Here is a 27,714-nt window from a genome sequence, read left to right as displayed (position 1 = left end):
CATAGTGGTGGTCTTATCCTGTATTCTTGCAACATTAAGATACAATAAAATATATAAGTTGTTTCAGTTTGTGTTTTGTCCTTTGCTAAAACAGCATCACGTCATATATGCCAGTGGTTAGAAGATAGAACCCTAACAGGACTGATATGCTGTGTGATGAAACGTTCATAAAACCTGGTTTGCGTAAATTACTATGACTTCAAAAACATTTGCTGTGTTCTCTGTTTTCCTTTAAAAAAACAGCTTTTCTTTCTTTCAACTGTTATTTCTTTTATTTCTTGCCCAGGGTCGAATACCTGTCAAGTGGATGGCAATTGAGTCACTGTTTGACCACATCTACACCACACAGAGTGATGTGTAAGTACATTAATAATCCCACAATGCAATTTAATTGTTCGGCTTTTGACTAAATAATTTGTAAGGCTGACTCCTTATAGAGATATGTGCTAATGCTTTGCTTCCTCTCAGAATCACAGTTACAAATTCATCAGTTACTGTAAGAAAAGGCAATCTATTCAAAGAACAATCTGAGAAGAAAAAAGACAAAAAAGAAATATGTGCCACTTTTGCATGGGTTCTCAAACTTTGCCAAGTGAGCCTCTCTCAAACACTTTTCCTGTCCATGTTTGTATGTGAATAGGGTGAGTTACAACTCATTGATTGATGTTTGCCATAAACAATGAGACACTGTAATTAGTACATATTACTAAGAGAGTTTGAGAGTGAAGCCTTCAACAAAGAAGTATAGGATGCTTACCCCCTGCAGAAACTGTTTGTCTTTTCAATTGGATGGCACTTTGATCAGTTGTTTTCATCCTGTTTTAGATATACCTCTGATTCATAGTGGAACCCTCTCAAACAGCAGATAAGACAAGTCTTCTCTGCACATAAAAAGTGGGCTGAGTCCTCCCCATACAAAACAATCTACTCTGTGTAGTGTGTTTGAAGTGAAACAAATTACTTTTGAAAAGCAACATATCACATTCTCAGTTTGCAAAATTAGATCCCCGCCATATAAGTGAACTACCCAGGTGAATCTATATGGATAAATTAAAATAAAATAAAATATAAAAAGCATGCATTTGTTGACTGTTACATTTTACTCTTACTGCATTTTCATTATACAAAGAATACTTTAAAGTTATTAGTATTTTAAATGCATGTATATCAACTTGTTTGGACCTCCCCTGAAGAGCATTGCCAGTTATCCGGGAATGTAATAAATAACAGTGACTACACAGGCAGTTATTTTTAATGGTAGCACAGATAGTAATGATGTTGGTGACAGACAGTGGGAAAGTGTATGTATTATTATAACCTCCTCAACTGACTTGAGTTTCTTTAAGTGTATGTATTATTATAACCTCCTCAACTGACTTGAGTTTCTTTTAAAGATGCAAGTTTGCGAATTTAATTTTCAAGAAACATTTCTAAGCTCTCTCCACAAATACACAGAAAGAAAATACAACAGTTTCCTTTGAGAATGACGCGGGAAGTACATTACAGATGGAACTTAAGAAACATTTATCATCATGCCCAGAATCACAAACTGTTTTATTCAGATATAATAAAGTGGTTTAATGACACAGCAGTATCATTATAGGAACCACATCATGTATGTCAGTCTAAATCTATAATTCCTAAAAACAGAATCAAAGCTGATAACTAAAATAAAAAACACTGCTCTACTGATAGTCTCTCGTACCTCTTCTGCTCTCTGGGCATACCCGCTCCGTTTGCCCTGCTGGCTCACTCTGCTCCCCTACCCTGCCCCCAATTTCCACCCGCCCCCAGTACATCTACATTTATTCCTCCTAATACCACACCCACTGCCACACTACTCCAATCAGTATCCCACTTCCAAAACACACCCTCTTTTTTCCCGCCAAAACCAACTTACAGTCAACTCCCCATCATTATCTTACATAACCAGTCCCATTATATTCCCACACCCAAACCTCACCCCTCCAATCTAATACAACTCCCCATACACTACTACCTAGATAACATCTAGTTCCTATATACATACTATCTCCTATATACCTTACTTCTCTAGTTTAATACTACTACTCTATTAAACTCTTTCCCATCATGCTCTCTAAACACTCCTTCCTCTTCCTTTCACTATTACTACTCCTTACCTTATCCTCTTTCTACCATCTTTCCCAGCCCACAATTTCCATCCACTTCCAACCCTTTCACACAACTAATCCTCACAACTCACCTTTCTCACACTCATACCCTCTTATCTCCCCCCATTTATACCCTCCGATAACCTCCTTCTATTTCGACACAAACTTATCTACTACCACGCTAACTCTATCACCATAACTACTAGCAAAACCCTCCAATTCACAAAAGAACCCAATCTCATCTCATTGCTAACTACTCACCTAAACTATTCCATACTACATCTGATTAGCACTCTCATATCTGGAGACATCCATCCTAATCCAGGCCCCACCACTACAACCACCATAAATAAATCCCTATTATTCACTTCCTTAAACTCCCAAAGTGTAGTAAACAAAGTCCCAAACCTTCATGCTTGGCTCACACACAATAAACCTGACATCCTCACTATTTCTGAAACCTGGCTAAAACCACACATTAAAGACTCTGAAATAGTCCCTCCAAACTACTCCATCATAAGAAAAGACAGAGCTCACAAAAAAGGTGGAGGAGTAGCCCTTCTATATTCTTCCTCCCTAGTAGTTTCTCCCTACAACAAACCTATCCCACACTTTAACAACACCGAACTTCTCCTTACCCTACTACAAATCAATAATTATAAACACATATGTATAGCTTCCCTTTATATCCCCCCAGGGGATAATATCTCCACTCTCGAACTTATCCTTTCCTGGCTATCCAGTAACATTAGTAACAAAACCATAATCCTAGGAGATGTAAACATTAACTGGGCCCTTATCCAGTCTCCTACAAACCCCATTAACATCAACCTCTACAATTTCTCACAACTCATCACTTTGGTAACTCACCCAGCCAAAAACCCCTCCAATGGGAGTATATTGGATTGGATTCTAGTCTCCCATCCTCACTATTTCACCAACAGTGGCACTCTTCCCGACCCACTTGGTGACCACATACCCACCTTTACCCACCGACTTCCCACTATCCTTCAACGAACCCATAACTATATTACTATCCATGACCAAAAAAACTTCAACCCAATAACCTTTTCTAACTCACTACAAGCAGTTAATTGGAATTGTTTAAAAACACTACCTCTAGACAATGCAGTCTCATACTTCAACTCAACATTCTTGAAATTACTAGACTCCCAAGCTCCCTTACGGACAAAGAGAATAAAAACTAAATCAGCCCCATGGCTCTCCAAAAGTACTCTTGCTACCATGAGACAGAGAGACAAAGTCTGGGCACGCTACCAAAAACATAAGACAACTCCACTCCTTAACGAATATAAAATGCTCCGAAATAAAGTAAAAAACCTCATTACTTATGATCATCAAAACTATTTCTCTACACTCCAAAACCATAACAAAAACAACCCTCAAAAATTCTGGAAAGGGATCTCTACTCTCCTCCACCCCAGCAAACCAGATACTCCTATCCCAGACCCAAATTCTACAGAACTTGATTTAGCCACCCAACTTAATTCTTTCTTTATTGACTCTATTTCTAAATTGACCTCCTCGTTCTCCAACTCCTCCCTATCATCCAATACCCCCTCACCCACCCCCACTGTCTCTACTTCTTCACCCTACTCCCCACCCACTAACTCCACTACCCCCTCTTCTACACAAATTCTATCCTCATCACCATCACCCCATAATCCCCCCCCTGACTGCACTCACTTCTCTCTAAACCCCATACCTACATCTACTATTAAGAAACTCCTCCAGAAATTGAAACCATGTACCAATGCTCCTGATAATATCCATTCTTACTTTCTCAGTATAGCTGCTGAAACTCTTGCCTACCCCATTAGCATCTTAATTAACCGCTCCCTACAAGAATGCATAGTTCCCTAAATTTGGAAACAAGCCTTTATTATACCACTACACAAAGGTGGTAACAATAATAACATTACTAATTTCCGTCCCATAGCCATCCTGTCCCCCATTTCAAAAATCCTTGAAAAATGTGTGCAACTTCAACTCCTATCCCACCTCCTAGACAACAATCTTATAACTCCCACACAGCACGGTTTCAGACCTAATCATAGCACTATGACTGCCCTCCTCTCCTTCCTTGAAATTGTAAATAAAGCCCGTGACTCGGGACAAATTGTTTCCACCTTACTCCTTGACCTTTCCAAAGCCTTCGATACTATCTCACACAGCCTGCTCTTAACTAAACTCTCCAAACTCTACCTATCCTCCTCCTCTTTGGACTGGTTCTCTAGTTATCTATCTAACAGAAATCAAGCTGTAAAATGGAAAAAAGCCACTTCCTCTTTCCTTAGTACCCCTACAGGAGTTCCTCAAGGCTCCATACTGGGTCCTCTTCTCTTCAATATTTTTATTAACGACTTCCACAAATCAATCCCTTTCTCTAGCATCATCCAATATGCAGATGATTCAACTATCATCTGCTCTGCCTCTTCTATCACTACACTACAAAAACTTACTCAAGATGCCTTTTCTTCCACAGAGCAATGGATGCTAAGCAATCATCTAGCTCTCAATGCTACCAAGACCAAACTAATGCTATTCACTCCTTCCAAAGTCACTCCTCCCGACATGAATACATTCTTAATTACTAGTCAAAACAACTCACCTCTCGAAATAGTGTCAGAGACCAAACTACTTGGGGTCCAAATTGACAACCAACTTAAATTTAACTCCCACCTGCAAACAAACATCAAAAAAACGCATCAAAAACTTGGCATGCTTTATAGACAGAATGCCTACCTCACATCTACCACTAAAATCACTCTCTCTACTTCCTTCCTTATCCCCTCCCTTCTCTATGGCACCCCACTACTAACTAATCTTCAGTCCTTGTTAAAAAAACAGCTTACCTCCTGCTATAACAAAATTGCAAAATTTGCCACCAGCCATAGGTCTTCCGCTCACCACTGTCTCTCCCTCCATAAACTAAAATGGCTAGAACATCCCAATCAACTAACTTACACTCAACTAACTCTAGCCCATAAGCTTATTCTAAACCCCTCCCTCTGTCCCTCCCTTTCCTCTGCCTTTAAAATGCACCTACCTAACAGAGTTCTAAGGTCTAATAATCAAAATCTGCTAGAAGTGCATAAACCTACTCATCCCCCAGGCAAAAACCTTCTTTCCTTCAGCCTTGCTCGCCTCTGGAACTCCCTACCACCAAGCATCCACACCACCTCTAACCACTCTACCTTCAAAAAGTCTCTTTTCTTACACCTAGCATCACAGTGGGAATGCTCTTGCTCCCACCCCACATAACTAACTCTACTTAATGTCCTTCAATATCATATCCTACTTTATTTAGCTACTATGCTTGTTCTCTAATCTGTATTAATGTTTTCATTTGTTCTATTACTAGCATGTTTCTTCTCATTGTATTAACTGTTATGACTGCTATTCTATATCTGATTAGTTTTACTTTTATTCTGCCTACATTGTATTAACAACTCTCTGTACCTAGATTGTCACTGTCAAATGTTGAATGTACATTTTGATTTCTTTTTGGAGCTTTTCTCCCCAGGACTCCATTGAAAACGGGTTCTTTATGGCCCAATGGACTATCCTGGTAAACCAACTGCAATAAATAAATAAATAAATGTGTCAATCAAAGTGGTACAGTCGAGATGTACGCTCCATTCTGATTCCTTTTCTTTGATGTATATCATGTAAGTTCCTATTCACATTACAAAAAGTAATGGCACACTGACTAATCTAAAATGTGACAAAAATATTGAAATATTTATCAAAGGTCCTGTGATGAGGAGTATATTACACACATGTATCAAATGGTTGAATAAAAAATTGGATTTGTCATAATGGTTAAGGTGTTTACCTCAAAGGTACAGGGTTCCATTCTTGCTTTGGAAATCATGGCTAGGCTTTAAAATGTCCATAGGGTTGTTAGGCTATTAGTCACCTAGTAGCCTAAATACACTATAAGCTATAACCCCATTTATTCTGAGGCCTATTTCAGTACAGTACTGGCTACACCTAATGTGATGTCATTTGTTTAGTCACACCTTCTGCATCACCGTTTGAACATCCGAAAAGGTGTCAAACCTGTCTGTCCCCATTTCCTTTTCCATCCCTGTTATAATCCACCTCCTACATCTGGCCTCTTCTGGCTCTCTGTCTTTTGCTTCTCCTTACTCCTCTCCCTCTGCTGCCCCCTGCCTGTAGGCTGTCCTGTTGATCCAATGCATTCAACAAAAACAATATTTTAAGTACCTTTTGCAAAGGGACAAGCCTTTCCCCATGCTCTCCACATGTGGAACTCTGTCCCCCAACTCTAAAAACTCTAAATGCATACATACATGCATACATAATATACACACACATATGTATATGTATGAATCCCCTTCAGAAGCTCAAAATTTCAAAACTTTGAACTTCAAAAGGCCGAGACCATAAGATCGAAGTTTTGAAACTTCAAACGTTTTGAATGGAGATCGCCATACAGCGCGGAATGGGAAATTTACCATTTTCCTCACTGTAGCGCGATCTTGGAGTTGTTATATTTATTTAGCAGGGGGTGTGGGATGCAGGGGAGGGGCCTTGCCCTCCTGCAAAAATATAAAAAAAGTTTGTTTTTATTTTTTTTTAATTACATTTTCAAAATTTCAAAACTTTGATCTTATGGTCTCGGCCATTTGAAGTTCAAAGTTTTAAAACTTCAAGCTTCTGAAGGAGATCCATATGTACAATTCAGTATACCAAGATATCAGGAAACTGCAACTTGAGTAAATGTATTTCTTTTCTTTCTTTTTTTTAACTAAAATTGCAGTGTAAAATCATGCAACTAATTTCAATTCTAAGCAAAATAGTGAACTTTACTAAACACTAATATCTCAGTTATGACCAAAGATTTAAATTGAAGCTAAAATTAAACTTTCCTAATGATTTACACGGTATACTTGGTGTATCATATCTTTTATGTAGTTCAAAATTGAAAATACATTTTAAGTAGTTTAGAACATCATAGCTCATTTTGTTTCTAACTTACAAAAAGCTGATAATCTTATGGAGTATTTTCTTTAAATTTCTGTAATGATTTAGATAATTTAGGGGAAAATTTAAAGTGACTAAATGTCTTCTTAGTTCTTATGTGAATAATACTCATTTAATTTAATTTTTATAAACAATAGTGTCTATATAATGGACTGTTTCCAACTCTTAGTTATTGTTTTTTTGAGCAATTGTTAATGGGGCGGTAGTTCTCAGGGTCTGTAGTCACTCCCCGTTTGTGGAATGAGATGACCATAGCAGTGAGCCATTCAGTAGGAACAAAGCCTGAAATGAGGCTGTGGTTGAACAGGGTATTCAGGTGTGGTGCCAGTTCACTTTGTAATTCATGTAGAACACAGCTAGGGATATTATCAGGTTCCATGGAAGCTGTATTCTTGGCTTTGGACAGTGCATTTTTTACCTGTGTAGCCGTGATAATAGGGACTTGGCATTCCTCAGGTATTGTTATAGGCCTTTTAGGGGGTGAAAGGATTGTAAAGTTCGCACCAAAACTGTCAGCCAATATGTTGGCAATATCAGTTGGTTCTGTATATGTATTGCCATTGTGCTGTAACTCAGAGCAGATCCGAGTATTGCCATGTAGATTCTTGACATAACTATTGAATGCCTTGTGGTTGTCTTTAGAATCTGCAGCAATTTTGTTTTCATAGCTAGCTTTAGAGGATTTGATGATGGATCTCATTTTTTTCCTGCGGCTGACAAGGGAGTTTTTCCAGTTTGGGACTTCATCCTTTTCTGCAACAGTTTTTTTCCTTCTATTGTAGAGTTTGCTTTTTGTGGGGGACCACCAGTTTAGCTTCCTTTTTTTGGAGGAGAGCATGTTGGTTCTGTTTGGTGTGGCCCGTTCCATGCACTTGTGCATGTGCTCATATAGTGCATTGGTGTATGATTTAGTCATACACCTATTTTCCATTTGCATGGGTGTCGTGAAGTTAGCCACCTCTGTTTTTAGAAGTCCAAAATTGGCTTTGGAGAACTTTTTTACAGTGGTTTCCTTTGGGGGGATGTGGATATCCATGTTAATTAGCTTGTGGTCAGATCTGACCAGGAAGGAGTTGATTACTGGTGTAGACTAACGGTCGCCCATGTTAGTAATGACCAGGTCAAGGATGTTTCTACCCCTGGTGGGGGTAAGAATGAGTTGGTCCAGGGCATTTGAATTAATGAATTCCAGAAAACGTTGAGCAAGTGTGTTGGTACATGAGTAATTTTCCCAATATAAGGGAATTCTGTTGTAGCCTAATATTTTCCACTGTGTTCAGGAATGTAGAATGGGAGTCTTTGGACATGGTGGGGGATCTATAGCAGACTACAACCTGGATTGCAGTTTTACACAGTGTTAGTTATACCTGAAGTATCTCTGATGTGTTATGTTGGGCTACTAGTCTGGAGGTGTGCATATCCTTTATGAATATGGAGAGACCACCGCCTTTAGTGCTTCGGTCCAGGTGTAGGGGCCAAAAGGTGTGGTATGAATTATAGCCTGGTAGTGCTGGGGTGCTCTCTGGAGCCTTGAACCAGGTCTCGGTCACTGCACAGATGTCGATGTTTTCCATTTTAAGGAGTGCTTAGAGCGAGTGCATTTTGAGATTTAGACTTCTAGTGTTGAGTAGTGTTACGCTCAAATTTTGTTTGCTTGTAGCTGCTATGGGGCTAAGTTTGTCTTCATGACATTGCCTAAAAAAGACACTATAGGGATGGCAAGAGCTTTGGCCAGTATCCAGAATCCCTGGAGTGACAGTTGCAGGCCATCTCTGGTGAAGCATCGAGGTTTGTTGATCATGTCATCCCATGTCATTAATGAATTCCAGAAAACGTTGAGCAAGTGTGTTGCTATCGGAGTAATTTTCCCAATTAATGGAGGGGTAGTTAATGTCTCTCAGTATAAGGGAATTCTGCTGTAGCCTAATATTTTCCAGTGTGTTTAGGAATGTGGTCTGTACCTGTCACCCCAGGCAGACAGATACTGGATCCCCTTAGAATGACACCAGAAACTTAGCCAATTGTTGAAGTCAATCATGTTCTGCTTGTACTGTGGTATCATTCCGGGTGGCAGTAGGATGCTTCTCAGAGCTAAGGTCATACCTGCCTGGGCTACAAGAGCCAAGAGCTCCTCTATGTCTCTTTTCATGTAGTCCAGGGAGATACGTCTCAGGTCATTCACACCAACATGGACAATGACAGAGTCATATTTGTACCTGTTGTGGAGTGACCAAAGTGTGTGCATTATGTGGTGGATCCTGGCACCTGACAGGCAGCTGACCATAACTTTCTCCTTATTCAACCTAGTGAGTGGGACATCAGTGTGCCTTACTATTGAGTCACCTATGACTAGTATATTGGGTAAGCTGTTTTGCCTTATGGGCTTTGGTTGAGTGGCACACTGTTTACGTGAGCTATGTGTCTTATGGTTTGTGCTGAGATGTGGTGGTTGTTTGTGTTTCTGCCTCAGAGGTCTCTGTTGTTTGGCCAGATTTTTATTGAGAGCCTCTGCAAAAGTAGGTGTGTGTTTTGTGTTACTATGTGAGGGTTGTGGTGGTATATGTTCTGGAGAGCTATGTGTTGAATGTGGTGTGGTGCAGGTGTTAACCTTCTCCTCTTGACTGGCTAATCCAGTCTTGGCTGTAGAGTGCTTGGCTTCCAGTTTGGCTATATATGTGCATCTCTCACATGTCATAGTGTTGGGAGGTAAGAGGAGAGGGTTGTCTGTGTACATGAGGCAGTTGCTGCATTGCCTCAGGATGCCCAAGTTCACCAGGTTGACAGGAGAAAGCACAGGGAACTGACCTTTAGACATGCCTGGATATGAGCTCAATATATTAAGTACTGAATCCTTTTTACAGAGAAAATGTCACTCAAAGTGTCTGAGTCTGTACAGAGCACTGCCAACCACTTGAGGGGAAACTAATACGTTGACCCCAAAAATTTAAAGATGAAGTATTTAGGCATTTATTCTAAAGTTAGGAAGAAATCAAGCAATACTTACTGAAAATAAAGAATTAGCTTATCAAGAATGATAAAAAGAGGGGAGTTGCATGAATGGCTACTGCCTGGCTACTACTAATGCTGGTCTCAGCACAGCTTCACTCTATTGGGATACAATTCTCCTTTGCTTCTTCTCTTACCAGAAGCAAAATGTTAGCACCAATCCCAAGAAGAGAAGCAGGCCACGGCCTGTTTGGTGATCCACAGTCTTGTCCCAGATGATGCAAGGGTCTGCAGGCTTGTAGCCTTTTTCTGGTCGATGCCTCAAATAGCAACCAGACCAATTAGGTACATTAACTTTAAAGCTGTTGTTCCCTTTAAAGAGTTAAACCAATAAGAGAGACCATTCTCTTTCAGTTGAAGCATTTTTATATTAATTACATATGATATGGGTCTACTTCCGGACAGTGAAAAACCAAAAGACTGAATTCCAGAATACTGAAAACTCAAAATACTGAATGATGAAATTTGCCAAGCAGATACACTCTCACACACAAGACCACCCACATATACACATACACACGCACGCATTCACACACACACACACACACACACACACACACACACACACACACGCACGCACACACACACACACACACGCACACACACACACACACACACACACACACACACACACACACACACACTCATACACAAACACATATGTCATTGTTGGAGTAAAATCCCAAGAAGGGAAGACATCCCTGATCAGTATCAGCAAGAAACTATGATCCCTCTTAAAATCATCCAAGGCGAGCTTCAAAAGAAAAATTGCCAAGGACTCCAAAGATAACCACAAGGCATTCTTTAGCTATGTCAAGAATCTAAGTGGCAATGTTCAGATATGCTCAAAGTTAGTGCAGAATGGCACAAAATACACTGAACCGACCGATATTGCCAACATCCTGGCAGAGAGGTTCAGTGCAAACTTCACCCCCCTCTCACCCCTAAAAGGGCCCATAACCATACCAGAGGAATGTAGAGCCACTGAAATCACAGACACTCAGGTTAAAACAGCCCTCTCCAAAGTCAAAAACACAGCATCAATAGGACCGGACAGTGTCCCAGGCTGCATCCTATACAAGCTCAAAGATGAACTAACCCCTCACCTAAACATACTGTTCAAACTCAGCCTTTCCACAGGCTACGTACCCATAGAGTGGTGCACAGCAACGGTTATTCTGCTCTACAAAGATGGAGCCACAACAGACCCCAGGAACTACCACCCTATAAGCCTGACTAGCTTGGTCTGCAAGGCTATGGAGTGCATCATCATGGAACTCATTAACAGAGACATTGGGAACCTCCAAACACTGGACCCTACCCAGTTTGGCTTTGTTAAGGGCATATCATGCCTCCTAAACCTGATGGACTTCTTTGATACAGTTACCAAGGCTATAGATGAGGGAATTGTGGTACACACAGCCTACCTAGACCTTGCAAAGGCCGTTGACACCATTCCCCATTCTGGTATTATAGACAAGCTCACCAGCCTGAACATAAATCCCTATGTCACAAGATGGGTTGCCAACTGGCTCACGGACAGAACCCACATGGTGAGAGTTGTGGGAGCTAGGTCTGACTCTAAACCAGTTACAAGTGGCGTTCCCCAGGGCTCAGTCCTAGGACCCCCTCCTGTTCGGCATATACTTCTCAGAGGTACAGGCAAGCACGGGAGGACTATGGCTGACCATGTTCATAGACAACTGCAAACTAGGGGCTATAATTGACTCTCCGGCTGACACAGACATCCTCCAAAAGGGTCTCACTGAGATGGATACCTGGTGTCAAAATCAGGTCTATATTAGAACAGTGAACATTCAAAATTTTGAGTGTTCTAATATCGAATCCTATGAATCAAAAATTTAAAACATCGAACATTCAGAACAGCAAATTTGTTCCTAGGGAAAAAATTTGCTGTCCCAAAACACATACACACAACACAAGCACACCAAACAAACAGCAATCCACACACATACACCTAAACCCTTACACCTAACCCTACATTAAACTATACATACACCACTAACTATCCACTTACCTTAACCCAAACCCTAACCCTAAGGTCCATCACTATTGCACAGTCACCTCACCTGCGCCCTAACCCTAACTCACTTACCCCACCCTAACCCTCACGTCCATACAATCACACACTTACCTGACCCGTGCCCTAACCCTAACTCACCTAACCTGCCCTAACCCTCATGTCCACACAATCACACACTTACCTGAACCCAACCCGTAACTTTCCACCACAGCACTGAAAATACAGAAGCAACAGAAATGGACTACCAAATTCTTTCCCTAGGAAAAAATTCAGTTTTCTGTTTCTTCGATATTTTCAGCTGAAAACGGGTCGATATTAGAACACTCGAAGTTTTGAACATTCGGTGTTCTAATATAGACCCTCAAAATCATGGCCTCAAGCTAAATGCCAAAAAGTGCATAGTCATCCCCTTTGGAAAAAACAAAGCACCAACAAACTACCACATAGGTGGTAGTCCCCTAAGTACAGAAAACATAATAAGTGATCTGGGGACCCAAGTAGATAGTAATCTCTCCTTTGATAATCACATTGCCAAAGTGGTTAGAAAATCCTTCTATGTGCCCCACCTAATCACAAAAGGGTTTGCATCCAGATCAAAAGAGGTCATTGTGCCCCTTTACTCATCACACATCAGACCCATCATAGAGTACAACGCCCCATTTGAGATGTACCTTACAAGACACCTGCAACAGCTGGAAAGCCCACAGAAGTACCTCACCAAGATGATCACTGGCCTCAAACAGATGCCCTATGCAGTTCCACTGAAGAAACTCCAGCTGCACTCGGTTGCATACCGCCTACTCAGAGGTGATCTCTGCCTGACTTACAAGGCCACATCCAACCCAGAATTGATGGACATGCTGTACCTAAAGAAAACCTTATCCCCTTGAGCCACTTGCTCTAGGGATCTAAACCTCACCACAACAATAAATAGGATGTGCTAGAGGGATAGATTCCTGTCCCAGAGACTTCCCATGCTCTGGAACAAGATTCCAATCTACATTAGGCAGAGCTCCTCGCTAACACTCTTCAAGAGAAACCTTGACAAGTGGATGGGAAATAGAAAGTTTACCCTGGGAATCACTTCAATGGCTCTGCTGGACAGAGGTACAGGGAACTAATCTAAGGGGGCAGCAAAAGCCAACACATTCTGGCTAGGTTTATAAATGTCTTTGGGCAGATAGCCTAGTAGCTTCCTATGAACCTATGAACCTATGAACTTCACAAAAAGTCCTCCAGTGCTAGAAACAATAACTTTAGTAGAGTCCATGAACCAGTACCGGCCTTCTCATGAACACCACCTCTAGCCCACTGTTTTCTTCAAAAAAAGACTTACAGACCCCACAGAAATTAACTCATTAATGCCAGCAGTAGAAATGAACCCACTGTGTCGCTCACTCTCAGTGCTGTTTGGGTGGTCTGCCTTATCCCATGCAAGCTGATCGTGCTTGAAAGGTACCAAAGACAGTGTTTTTGTTTTGCTGTGGCATTGATTTTGTGGTATTCAGTGACACTACTAAGCACTTTAAATGAAGAAAATTACTTAAACTGAACAGGAAATTCAAAAATCTGCTTTAATTTTCACATTTAATTTTCCTTTTTGGCTCTCAGTTGTGAGCGACTGTGATCCAGCCTGTCTCCGGTCAGAAACATGACACTTAACTAACTGACTGACCTGATGATAGGTTCATAGGTCCTTAAAAGGCTAACAACCACAAGGGCCTTTTTAAGGCTAGCCATGCATCCCAAATCTCTGACAAATTCTGGTACACTTGATAAGATTAATAGAGGCTTGGGAGATTAAACATTTACAAGCAGGAGTCTAGGAAATAAACTATTTACAGGCTGCCTGTGTCCATTAGAGACATAGAAGCTGAACCAGGGATGAATTTTCGGTTCCTTATCTAAGCTTTTATATTCACCCATACTGCTAATTTAACTATAGTTGTACCACATCATAATTAGTTTTATTAGATGTGTATCAAGTGTTTTTATATATTCTAAATGTACTACGGTTTTAAGAATCTTTTTCTCCATTTGTGCTATATATATATTCAAAATGTGAACATTTTGTTGTACTAAATACCCTATTTGTGATTTATGTGGACCTTTTCTCCCTGGGCATCCAGTGAAAATGGGTTTTGTATGGCCCAGTGGACTTTCCTGATAAATAAATAAATAAAGTGCAAGTGACACTTGAATTGGGGTAGGGAGGAACTCTGCTTTACATGGATGGGTAGCCTGTTCCAGAGAAGGGGTGTTCTCTGGGATATAGGCCTATCTCTTCAGCAGGTCCTATTCATATCACAGGCAAGGTTTAATTCTTCAGAATGGGTAATTCTGGTGCTGTTTATTTTGTGGATATGCAGGAGGTCCATCAGGGTGGGGGTCTGACAATGCCTTGTATGTCAAGCATAGATATCCCCTCAACAGCCTGTAAGACAGAGAATACAGGGATAGAGCCTTGAGGCGGTCTGCATAGGACATGTTACTTATGCCTTGTATTCTTTTAGTAAGGAACCTCTGTGAACATTCCATTTGTTGGATATGCCTGGTTAGGTACATACCAAAAGGGGTATTGTACTGAATAATAGGTCTGATGAATGCTGAATACAGTGGAACAATGACTTCCTTGGACCCAGATGCCATACCTTTGTTTATGAGTTGCACAACATAAAATGATTTCCTCAGTACTGTAGACACATGATGGTTAAAGGCCAGATTACTATGTATGTGTGTACCTAAGTCCCTGACTACTGGGTCAACTCTAAGGGGTGTGTTGTCAATATGGTAGTTACCAGGGATGGATGACTTCCCAAAGTCTACTGTTATGTATTTCTTGGCATTTAGCTTTAGTCCATGGCTCTGCCACCAGTTATTTGTCTGTGTCAGCCCTCAGCCCCTCCTGGAGAACATTTGTATCAGTGTGAGATTCAATGACAGCTCCTAATTGGCAATCATCTGCAAATTTGGTCAGCCAAACACCATTGACACTGACCTTGACTTCACAGAAGTAAATGCCAAAAAGGAGTGCTCCAGGACCGATCTCTGAGGGACTCCACTTGTGACTGGCCTCTTTGCAGAGGTGGATTCCCCAATTATAACTTCCTCGGTCCTGCCTATGAGCCTGGCTATCCACCAAGTGACATAGGGTTTATACGTAACCTCCTGAATTTGTCAACAATACTCAAGTGGGGTATTGTTTTGAATGCCTTGGCCAAGTCAAGGTAGGCACATGTGAACCATTTTGCCCTCATCCATCGCTTTGGTGACCTTCCCAAAGAAGTCCACCAGGGTAATTAAGCATGACCTGCCCTTAATAAAACTAAATTGGGCAAGGTCCAGTGACAGGAGGTGACACACACAGATGATGTCATTACTACTCATGTCCACGATAATTCTTTCCATGGCTTTGCATATGAGAATAATGAGGCTTATGGGTCTGTAATTTCCAGGGCCTATGAATGGACCATCTTTTTACAGAGGGATGAATGTTGCTGTTCTCCATTCATGAGGCACAAAGCCCGTTTGGGGGATACAGTTAGATAGCAATTCCAGTGGTCCTGATACATCATGTTTCATGCTATTTAGAAGGCATCCTGGGATATTATCTGGGCCCATTGATGCAGTGTTCTTGGGCTTGGAGAAAGCATTAAAGACCTGTTCCCTAGTGATAGCAGGAAAAGTTGTATTTGATGGTATTTCCTGAGGGAAGGTTGAGAGGGAGAGAGGGGGATAAAGTTGGAGTTTAATTTGTTAGACAGTAGGTTTGCTATATCTTGTGGTTCAGTATACATGACTCCATTAACAATGAGCCCTGCAAACAACTATGTATTGCCTTTGAGGTTGCAGATACAGCTAAAGAATTCCTTGTGGTTGTTCTTGGACTGGGAGGACAAATGTATCTCATATTTAGCTTTGGTAAACTTTATTTGTCCTCTGAGTTGTTTGTTTAGTTGATGAGAGTGCTCTTATCCTGATGTGTACTGCACCTCCTAATTTTTACCATGAATGTCTTCCTTCTGTTATACAGCCTACTGATGATGTGATTCCACCAGGGTGGCTTGTTTTTTGAGTTAGTTTTGTACTTCTGCTTCGTGGGTACAGATGCCTCTATTACAGGGAAGACAATACACTAGGGGGTGTGCAGCACTCTCCCATATTAGTGAGGACCAGATCTAGCATTTTTGCACCTCCAGTTGGTGTATTGACAATCTGGTCCAGGGAGTTTATGTTTTGAAAATCCAGAGATTTCTGTGCCTGTACACCTGGTGTCATATATGATTGTCATTTAATAGTGGACTAATTAAAGTCACCCATGAATATGGTATTGGGCTGGATGGTAAGTGTTTACAATAAGTTTAAATATATGTCACGAGTTTCCTGGGATATAGAGGGGGACATATAGCTCACAAGGAAATGGTATGGGGTTTTGCCTATGGTGATTTGAATGTGGAGAAGCTCAAGTGTGTTGTCCTGTTTTATCAGCCTTGAGGTATATTTATTTTTGATGTAACTAGAGACACCTCCACCTTTAGTCCCTGTCTGTATAGTAGCTGGTCTAAATGTGTGGAAGGCATTATAGCATTGCACTGTCAGTGTGCTGTCCATTGCTTTAAACCAGTGACTGCACAGATATTGCATTCTCTAGGGTGAAGAGAGCTTGTAGGGGATGGAGATTTCTGTTTAGACTCCTAGCATTGAGCAGTAACACCTTTAAATTTTCATGGTTTTGATTTGCTATGTCTGAAGTACTCTCAGTTTGGCTTTGCCTAAAAAAGGCACTGTGAGGGAGGACAATGGTTTAGCTAATATTCAAAAGCCTACAGGGGAGAGGTGCAGACCATCCCTAGCAAAGAGGTGTGGTTTGTTGACCATCTCCTTTCATGCTGACAAATATTGCACCCCTCTTAGAATGACACCAGAAACTAAGCCAATTATTAAAGTCAAGTCAATCATCATCTGTTGTATTGTGGCATCATCCTTGGAGAAGGTAAAATACTGCTCAATGCTAGGCTCATACCAGCCTGGAACACATGTTCCAAGAGCTCCATGATATTTCTCTTCTTATAGACGAGAGGTACATCTCAGGTCATTTAGATCCACATGAACTATGACTGAGTCATACTGGTACTTGTGGTTCAGTGACCTGAGTGCATGCATAACGTAGTGGATCCTGGCCCCTGATAACCAACTGACCTTGACTTTCTCCTTACTCAGCCTGGTGAAAGGGGCATCAGTGTGTTTCACAATGGAGCCTCCAATGACCAGAATGTTGGATTGTGGGGTGGCTTGCCCTATGAACTTAGAAATAGAAGCTCTATAAGATGTTACTGTATGTGATGATATAGGTGTTGTTTTGAAAGAGTACATTTAGGGCTGCTGAGGGTATTTGTTATGTGTACTTCATCTAAAAGGTCTTTGTGATTTAGGAAGGTTACATGTAAGTGCCTCAGCATATGTGGGTCTGTACATCTGCTTTGAATTGTGTGTGATAGGCGCAATGTGTGGTACTACTGGCAATGTGATTGACATTAGGAGTACTTTTATGTGAGAGCTTTGCCTCTACTGACATTGTGTAAATACATCTCTATCAGTTTGTTTGAGAATTAACTGGTTATCAGTAAACATGAGGCATTTTCTACATTGCCTCGGGATGACCATATCCACCAAGCTGCTAGTGGAGATAGTTGGAAAATTCATATCCATGGCAACAGATTATATTTTATTGATTAGACAGTCGGAGTGAGAATATAAAGTATCTGGTTTGCAACTCTGGGGGCAGTACTTGTCACTGCAAACTAGTTGTCTATACAGGGCACTGCCAAACACTTGAGGGGAAACTAATAAGTAGACCCTGATGATATATGGATGAAGTATTTACAGAGATATTCTGAAGTTAGGTTAGACAGCAGCAAATCAAGCATCATTTACTAAAAAGAAAGAATTAGCTTGTCAAAAGGATGAAAAGAAGAGATTTACCTGAATGTTTACTGCCTGGCTACTACTAGTGCTAGTCTCACCACAGTTTCACACTGCTGAGATACAGTGCTACCTTTGTGGCTTCTCTCACCAGAAACAAAAAGTAGCACCAATCCCAAGATGAGAAGCAGGCCACTAGCTCTTTGATGATCAACAGTCTTTTCCCAGATGATGCAGCAGTCTGTAGGGTTGTCATAGCCTTTTCCTGGTAGATGCCTTTAACAGCAACCAGACCAATCAGGAAGGTCAAACACAGACATTCACTACCCAATTAGAAACAAGAATCAATGCACTCTGCTCCTTCTCTCACCAGGAGCAAAATGTAAGCACAAATTCCAAGCTGGCACCTATGAAGCAGTTATTAGGTTGATAGCTGTTCATGAGTTAAAAAATGAAAGATGGGCACACCTATTTTAAAAGACTCACAAGTCCCAGGTTGATAAACTACTGCACCTTGCATTACCCCTCTTTACAGTTCTTTTCCTACCTGCAGTCTCTTTTTTGCTTCTTCATTTTCCTGACTTCTTCTGTGGTGTCTGGTATTTCTTCTGACCTAATATGGACAGATAGATAGATAGATAGATAGATAGATAGATAGATAGATAGATAGATAGATAGACTGAGAGATAGATGTGGATGTCCTACACCTAATTGAATGGACACAATGCCGACACCTGTTTGGTCAACACCATTTGGTCAATGCAGACAGATGTGCGAGATTGACAGTCCCTGGGTAAGGAAATATTCCTTTTCCCCAGGGACTGTGCGATCCTGGAGTTAGTATATATAATTAGTACAGGGTGGGAGGTTGCAGGCCCCCCTGCAAAAATACTTGCTGTTGGTTTAGCCCACTATTGGGTAATCCCCGGAGCACGTGCAGAATATGTTGATATTTGTAAATTTGGCCTTTTGACATCAATCTCCTAGGTGGTCATTGTGTCCATTTGATTAGGTGTAGGATACCCATAGATAGATAGATAGATAGATAGATAGATAGATAGATAGATAGATAGTGTCAAAGGAAAAAACTTCAAAGACCAATACACGTAAGGTTCAGTTAAGGCACTTTTAATTGACTTGCCGCAAGGAGACAAAAACATGCAAATACAAGGATTTGTCTAACTACTAACAGGAAGTATGCTTATTCTTATACTATTTTACAAGACATGGCCTTCTAAGCTGATGTAATCAAACACAACTTTTAGCATTGTTCTACAGCAGATGTTGCTCAGATTTTCTGCTGACATGACTAGATTTGTGAGAAACATTTGAGAAAAACAACCTGACCTTGGTGACCATTAATCCATTTACAAGCATCTATTGTACAGTGTTACATTTCAAGGTACTTTTCTAACTCAGATATAAGCAATTGCTGATTGCAGTTCATATTTTCAAGCAGGCTTTGTACTAGTTATCTGTAACTTCTACAGCTGTGTATTTTCTCACAGCACAGCGGAACTTCTTGTCTAAGTTTCATACAAGTAGTATTGTTCTATTCATTATTTTCCTAACGCAAGCAGAAATCACCTGCTTCTCAGTAAACTTCCAAGGCACAAGCAAGATTTTAGCTAACAATACAAGGTCAGAAAGCAACTGCAGTTTGTACAGATTTATGCGGTATGAAATAGAATAAATGTGTTAACCCTTTTCAAGCTCTAAATGCACTAAGCATATTGCTAATACACATATTAATACATATTTTCTAACACTTCCCCTCTATTAATACTTTTATTCTACTTTCAAAATAAGCATAAACAATTTGTTTTCTTCTCCTAACCTCTTTCACTCAGGATTTGCAGTTAAGAGAGTCATTCAGTTTAAACTCATGAAAGCATTTTCAATCTTTTAACAGTTCTTCAAACTCAGCACTTTGATATAAAGTCTCAGAAACTGACATGTCTATAAGGTCTTTAATCAGTCTTTTCATGCAGGGGATACCACAACAAACACATGCTCCCAGTAGGAGCATTCCTACACAAATGGCAATCAGGATGTTCATTAGGATGGTACCCCACCCCCCGAACCATTTCTGGAAAAAGTCAGTCAGTCAATGGGTTTGGGCCTGGTTTGGTCATAGCCGACACTTGCTGAATTACGTCAAGATGATTGTCTATCTCGTGTTTATGGTCAGGAATATACGAACAGCATTCTTTTTGGATTAAAGCGCACATACCACCTCTTGATGCTAGGGTGAAGTCGAGAGCCATGCGGTTTTGGAGCACTACAGTTCTCATAGCATTCAGTTCATCAGTCACCAATTCGAGAGCAGAAAAAGTTGCATTGCTCATTACTTCGAGAAGTTTTGACAGTTTTCTCAGCTCCCAGATTGATTTCACTGCTCCATATGCTGGTGATATGCCTGCCCAAGATATAACACTATCACTCAAGTCCATGTGTGTCAGTCCTTTGCCTAGAGAGTGATGGTCTTTCCAACGTGCATCGATTTGTCCCATTGGATTTACAGGTTTCTTGACGACTTCTCGGACATTTCAAATTTTTCCACGAGGCAAAACTGCAGTGTGTCATATGGCCGGAACCAGGTAACCCAAAAAACAACTGCCGGACCAATTCTCAGGTAACCATTTGTATGCCTTTCTGCCACACACAAAATAACAGTCCTCTACTTTAGTAGTAACCTTGCTATGAATATACACTCGCCCTGCATGAAACATTTTTCTATCAATTGTAGACAGCTGTTTATAAAGAACAGAATTATGTTTTACTTCATCAAGTGTTTTGTGCATCAATCCAAGAAATGAATCATAGTTTGTATTACAATAAATAAATCTACTTTGTTACCTTTGGTGTAACATTTATAAGGAACAGTCGCATTGCAATTGCTCCAACCCACCTGAACAGTATCATTTTTATAAAAACACAAAGTTCCCTTTTGTGGAACAGACAAGTGCAATGCTATTTTATCTTGTGCTGTAATGGTTGAGGTATCATAAACCAAGTTCTCCCAGGTCTCATTGACCCCTAGGGGGACCATAGTCATTAATAACTCCCCGTATGCTGTCGGCAAAGCTGTGCAAATCCAGCAATTCGAAACATTGAAAGTCTCAGCATACACATATTTAATTGCCTGGTAAGTGTTAAAGTTTGGATGCCAGTTTATGAGTAACGCTTCACGTTTATTCAGTTCAGTCTGTGTGGCTGGGAAAAGAAAAGGCCACAACAAAAAGATTATTGTCACTAATACAGTTAACAGGATGATTATGCAATACTTCTGAGAAAGGGTTGTTCTGCATTCCTGTTTCTTCTGGACTCTATCATTTTTGCACTTGGCATGTAACAAGATTTTTGTCCAGTTTAAAGTTTTTAACTAATTTACAGTGCATCAGGTGGATCCAGGAGGCACGCTCCGCAATTTTGACTGCAGTGGGTGTTGACAAAAGCACTTGATATGGACCTTCCCACTACGGAGATGCCCAATTCTTCTTCTTAACTATTTTCAGCCAGATCCACGCTCCAGTGGGCACTGCCACTTCTGACGGTCTGGTTCGTTCTTTATCTGAAACAGAATTTAACTGCAACAAATGTTTAGACTTTAAAAGGTTTTGCATATACTCAGCTAATGTACTGTCAGCTTCCTGGTCTGCGGGCATGAGAGTTTTCCACTGAGGTATATAGTAAGCTCTTCCAAAGAGTTTTTCAAAAGGAGTCAATCCTTTTACATTCGGAACAGTTCTCATGCTCAACAGTGCCAGGGGCAGACAGTACACCCAGTTTCTCTGTGTTACTATTATTAATTTTCTTAGCTTACTCTTTAAAATCCCATTATGCCTCTCTACTAGCCCTGCAGATTGTGGGTGATATGCACAATGATTTTTTAGAGAAATGCCAAAATGTCTACTTAACTGCTGTATGGTCTGGTTTACAAAGTGTGTGCCGTTGTCACTGTAGATCCTTTCCGGAATGCCAAATCTAGGGATGATTTCTTTAACAAGAACTTTGGCCACAGTCGTAGCATCTGGATTTTTAGTCGGAAAGGCTTCCACCCATCTGGAAAACATATCTACAATGACAAGACAATACTTCTTATTTTAACATTTATTCAACTCTATGAAATCCATACAGATAGTATGAAACGGATACGGTGGTGTAGGGAAACTCCCTTGCTTGGGCTTTAATGCCCCTTGTGCATGATGCTTATTACAGATGTGGCATAATGAACAAAATTTTTTAGAGTAGTTTGTAAATCCGTACATCATGAACACTTGGTTCACCAGCTGTACCATCCACCCTGTTGAGACATGGCACTGCCCATGGCTCAACAAAGCTGCATATCTAAACAAATTAGATGGCAATATCGGTTTTCTTTCTTTAGAGATGTACATCCCCTTTTCGAGAATTGCTCCTCGTTTTACCCATCTTTGTTTTTCAACTTGCATAGTAAGTGTCTGCATTGTCTTTAACATTTCCAAGTCTAAAATCTCAGAGGGTTGTAGTTCCTCATTCAAAAGAAATACTTCTGAAACTGCCTGCTTTGCAGCTGTATCAGCTCTCGCATTACCTTTTGAAATCCTGTCCTGTTGCTTGGTATGAGCTGTGCATTTACAAATAGCTACTTTTTGAGGTAACTGAATAGATTCTAAAAGATCTATAATAAGCTGTGCATGATTGATTGGTTTGCCAGTAGATGTTATCATTCCTCGATTTTTTCCACCGTTGCGCAAAAACATGTCCAGTAGAAAAAGAGTACTGGCTGTCAGTAAAAATGTTCACACATTTACCTTTTGCTAAGGTACATGCCCGTGTCAAGGCAATCAATTCTGCTGCCTATGCAGATAAACTATGTGGTAAAGATTTCGCTTCTATAATGTCTGTGTCAGAAACTACTGCATATCCTACTAGGTTCTGTCCTGCAGGACCCCTTTTGCATGAGCCGTCCACGTAGTATGTCACCTCAGCATCATCCAAGGGAACATCCGTAAGATCTTTTCTAGGCAGTGTCTTTTGCTCAATCACCTGCAGGCAGCTGTGTGGTGTGCCATCTGCAGGGGTTGTGAGCAAGGTAGAAGGGTTCAGAGTCGTACATCGTTTAATTGTCATATGAGGTTGGCTCAACAATATAGTCATACAGGAAAGATGCCTAGCAGGGGAACAATATGCTACCTTCTCTTGTAGTAAAATAATCGCAACTGCATGAGGCACTCTCAATGTGAGAGGGTGGAACAACACTACTGAGGCCGAAGCGTGTACTGCCATTGCAGCTGCAACTACTGCTTGTACACAGTGAGGTAAAAACTGTGCCACTGGGTCCAGTTGTGATGAATAATAAGCAATATGGCGTTGCTTGTCCCCATGCTTCTGTGTTAACACTGATGTCATATAACCTTGCTTACAATCTACAGTTTGGAAAAAACGTTTATGATAGTTTGGTTATCCCAAAACTAATGAGGACGCTATTAACTGTTTCAGTTTGCAGAAAGCAGATTCTGCTTCTGGTGTCCATTGTAATAAGTCCTGTGCTGCCATAGGCATTTTATAAATCAGGTTAGTCAATGATGCAGATTCCAAGGCATAGTTTGGAATCCAGCTCCGACAAAAATTAGTCATACCCAGGAAGGACATCATTTCCTTATTGGTAGTGGGTTTTGGTGCTTGCAAAATCGCTATTTTTCTGTCCTCATATAATGTCCTACCTTCCTTGGATATTACATATCCTGGGTATTTAACTTGTTTTTTCCAAAGCTGCAGTTTATTTTTGTTTACTTTATGTCCTTCAGTGGCTAAAAATTGTAATAGCGCTATGGTATCTTCTTTACAATCTTGCTGGGTGGGGGATGCCAGCAGGATATCATCAACATAAAGCAAAATTTGACTACCTCTTGGTGGGGTAAATCCCGCCAAGTTGCTTGCCATTTCTTGTGAGAATATTGTTGGACTTTCACAATACCCCTGTGGTAGTCGTGTATATGTATACCTTTTCCCCTGAAATGTGAATGCAAACCAATGCTGACTGTCAGGGTGTATCGGTATCAAAAAGAACGCATTGCTGATATCTACCACAGAAAAATATTTTTGTTGAGGTTTTAAGTCATTCAACAGAGTGTGTAGGTCTGGCACCGTAGGTACCCTTGGTATTACTGCGTCATTTACAGCTTGTAAATCTTGGACCATACGCCACTCTCCATTCGCTTTCTTAACAGGAAATAAGGGTGTGTTACATGGTGAATCAGGAGATTCCACCAGCACCCCTTCCTAAAGTAAAGCTGCTATAATAGGGTTGATTCCTACTTCTGCATCTTTTCTTAAGGGATACTGTCTTTTTTGTGGTCTAAATACTGACTTTGGCGTAATAGTAACTGGTCCCGCTGTACGAATAAGTCCTACATCTGATTTTCCTGTTGACCAGAGAGTTTCTTGTATATTCTGTAAGGCATTCTCTTCCTCCTTCAATAGGAGTGCTAATTAGCTGTCCTTGCTAGACTGCAAGTGTACAGCTGGGTGGGTCTGAGTTATCCAATTCAACTTCTGCATTTGTATTCCCTGTTCTGACAGTTCTAACTCTGTCTGTTTCTCCCATCTTGTGACTTTTTCTCCCAAGTCTACCCATTTCACATTTTTGTCCTTAGTTAAGCTAACATGTGGTAACCGATTAGATTTGTAAAGTGCAAAGAACTCCTGGGGCAATGAACAGCTGACTACACTGTTCCCTTCTGTGTCCCAGTACAGATTACGTAATATCAATCTGTTTGCATGATTTCTAAACAATTCTTGCTCATATTCCTTATCAGGTCCTGGTGTGTTACAATAATACAGAGTACAGTGCAACAAATGTTGTCTATCACTGTCAAGGGAGGGGAACTTGCTGATGGCTACGTTCATCAACTCCTCGGTCACCGCCCCTGGACCAGTCATAACCAAGTTCTGGCTGTACCAATAAATCATTTCACCCTCCGATTGCACTGCAAAGGTATCAATTTGTCGCTGTGCTTCCATACCCTGCATAGTCGGAACTACTGCTATACCAAATAGCTGCATAAGGTCTCTGCCCAAGAGGTTTACTGGGCATTTTGCAGAAACAACAATTTTGTTTTTCTGGGTCAGTCCTGAAACAGGATCAGTTATCACAATATTATGGGAGAGGGGCTCCCGATAGAGCTGTCCATTAGCTGCTTTCATTAATATGTAATCAGGTGACTCTGAATTCCCTGGCAGTTTGGAGGGATGTATCAGGGTCCTTGATGCCCCTGAGTCACACAAGAATCTGACTTCCCTCCCTTCTGCCAGGAGTGTAACTTCTGGTTTTGTGTCTGCTAAATAGAGCTCTAAGCTCAATAAAGCCAAATCCAATATTTAATTTTCTTCACTATCCGTGACTTCTTGCACTTCCTCTATTTCTTCTGCCACATTCTCTACTCCCTCTATCACATACTCATTTGTCCCTTCTCTGCTATCCCCTTCTAGTGATTCCTGACTATCATATAGTCAGCCCTCACCCTCCTTATCCTCCGTGGTTGCTTTCTTGTTTTGCTTGCAATCCCTTGCCAAGTGTCCCTTCTTACCGCATTTAAAACATTCACCCCTTTTCTTTTGCCATTCAAAGTCCTCTGATCATTGATCATATTGTTTGTTTCACTGGGCATTTCTCTTGCCCTTTTTCCCGGACTGTACTACATATACTTCTGCTCCATCTTCTACAGAAAATACTTAGGCTTTCTTTTTCTTTTTGCTATTAAAATGCCTTTCGGCATGCCTAGCGTATTCAAGCAATGACTGTAACCTGCTTGTACGATGATCTACCATGTGCTTTGTAATAAAGCTGCTTATAGGTGCAATACTGCCTTTCAAAAATGCATTCTTTAACTGCTGCTCATATGGGGAATCATGTGTCTGATCTTCAGGAACCTGCATTCCACAATGGTTATTAAAACATTCTAATAGTCCGGCATAATATCAGGCAATAGCTTCACCTTCCTGTTGGATACATTGATTAATGCAAGTCCAGTCTGCCCTAGGCTTCCATTTCTCAGAGATGCGGTCTGTAGGACCTTTCACTCTGTTGTCTAATTCTGCACTGCTATGTGGGAGGGGCCTGAGCGCAACATCACGGGGATTCCAGTCACCACTAATCATGTGCCAATCTGGTCCCACAATTTGTCTGACTACTTTTTCTACCTCTTCTCCGTTTAAATTATAACTCAGCCTCATTCCTTGCAAATCTTCTAAGAACTTTCTAAAATTAACTTTTGGATGGGGAATTCCCTCAGTGGCTTTCCGGATGTCTTCCGGAGTCCAGGGTCTATACACTAGAATAGTTGGGTCCTGACCTTCTTGCCCTGCCTGAGGATTAGGCACTTCTATAAATGGGCATATTTCTTCTTCACTCATAAATCGTGAATTTCTACCCATTTGATATAACTCAATGTCCCCTTTTGAGTTTCCTGCCCGTGTTCGAGACCTGGTCTCGACGGGATCTCTAATAAATGGCTTTGCTTTTGTAGTGTCTCTACTTACAATGACAGCAGGATATCACAGGGGTGGACTAACTTGTTCACTTTCCTCATATTCTGGTAAGGGAGGCGGAGGGGCTAATGCTATTACTAAGTTATTGTCCTCCTTATCTAAAAACATTGCTTTTGAATTATTACTCTTTTGTTCCCTTCGGTTTACTTCCTCAATCCATCTCTGTGCCTGAGGAATTCCTAATTGACGTTGCTTTTTTACTCAACATCTAGAATCAGTTTTAAGCTGTTTGACAAGTTTGACAAGTGAGGATTTTTCTAATTTACCATCAAATTCATACTTATTAACCCATTTGGAGTAGTATTTAATATTATCAGCACGCTTTGACTGCATGTATTTAGCGTCTTATGTTAACGGTGGATTTTGGGACCTTTTTGTACAATTATTACCCATTTTGTTCTACCCTTTCAATCGTTATGTAACTCCTTATTTTTAACGTGGTACCACGGATGTTTTTATAGTCTCTTCAGAATGACTGCCTACATATTCTGTTTCCCTGATCTATAACAAGACAGTAATCTTTCTGTCCCTGATTTATAAACAAAGTCTTAACAGAACAAATACAAATCTAGTCCCTGATCTAAAACAGAAAAAGAAGGTAGATTCACCTTACCTGAGCCTTCGTGATTGATCACCTGGTTCGAGTAAACCCGTCCTTCAGTCGCAGATCAGAAAGTGGCTGGCCTCTTTTGTATGACAATTCAGTCGGAGGGCTTTTCAAATAAGAAGAACCAATTTGGTTTCTTCCCCGTATGGTTTCAAACCACCTGGCTTGTCTGACCCGAGGCGAAGTGAGGATTTCTGGTCCGAAGGACCAATCTGTCAAAGGAAAAAACTTCAAAGACCAATACACGTAAGGTTCAGTTAAGGCACTTTTAATTGACTTGCCGCAAGGAGACAAAAACATGCAAATACAAGGATTTGTCTGACTACTAACAGGAAGTATGCTTATTCTTATACTATTTTACAAGACATGGCCTTCTAAGCTGACGTAATCAATCACAACTTTTAGCATTGTTCTACAGCAGATGTTGCTCAGAT

The 27,714-nt window shown here is 40.7% G+C and overlaps 1 protein-coding gene across 1 annotated transcript in view; it reads left to right on the top strand.

The window, feature by feature from the left end:
* The window catches only part of RET (ret proto-oncogene), a 314,327-nt gene that overhangs the window by 234,544 nt on the left and 52,069 nt on the right, over positions 1-27,714 (top strand). Inside the window, exon 14 of the mRNA XM_044056282.1 lies at positions 287-357. Within this exon, the coding sequence (XP_043912217.1) occupies positions 287-357 (71 nt within the window). The remainder of the gene's footprint in view (positions 1-286; positions 358-27,714) is intronic.

The sequence above is a fragment of the Protopterus annectens genome, chromosome 14.part0 (genome assembly GCF_019279795.1).
Source record: "Protopterus annectens isolate FY-2018-M chromosome 14.part0, PAN1.0, whole genome shotgun sequence".
Taxonomy (NCBI): Eukaryota; Metazoa; Chordata; order Ceratodontiformes; family Protopteridae; genus Protopterus; species Protopterus annectens.
Note: the sequence above shows the minus strand (reverse complement) of the source record. Positions and strands in the feature narration are given on the sequence as shown.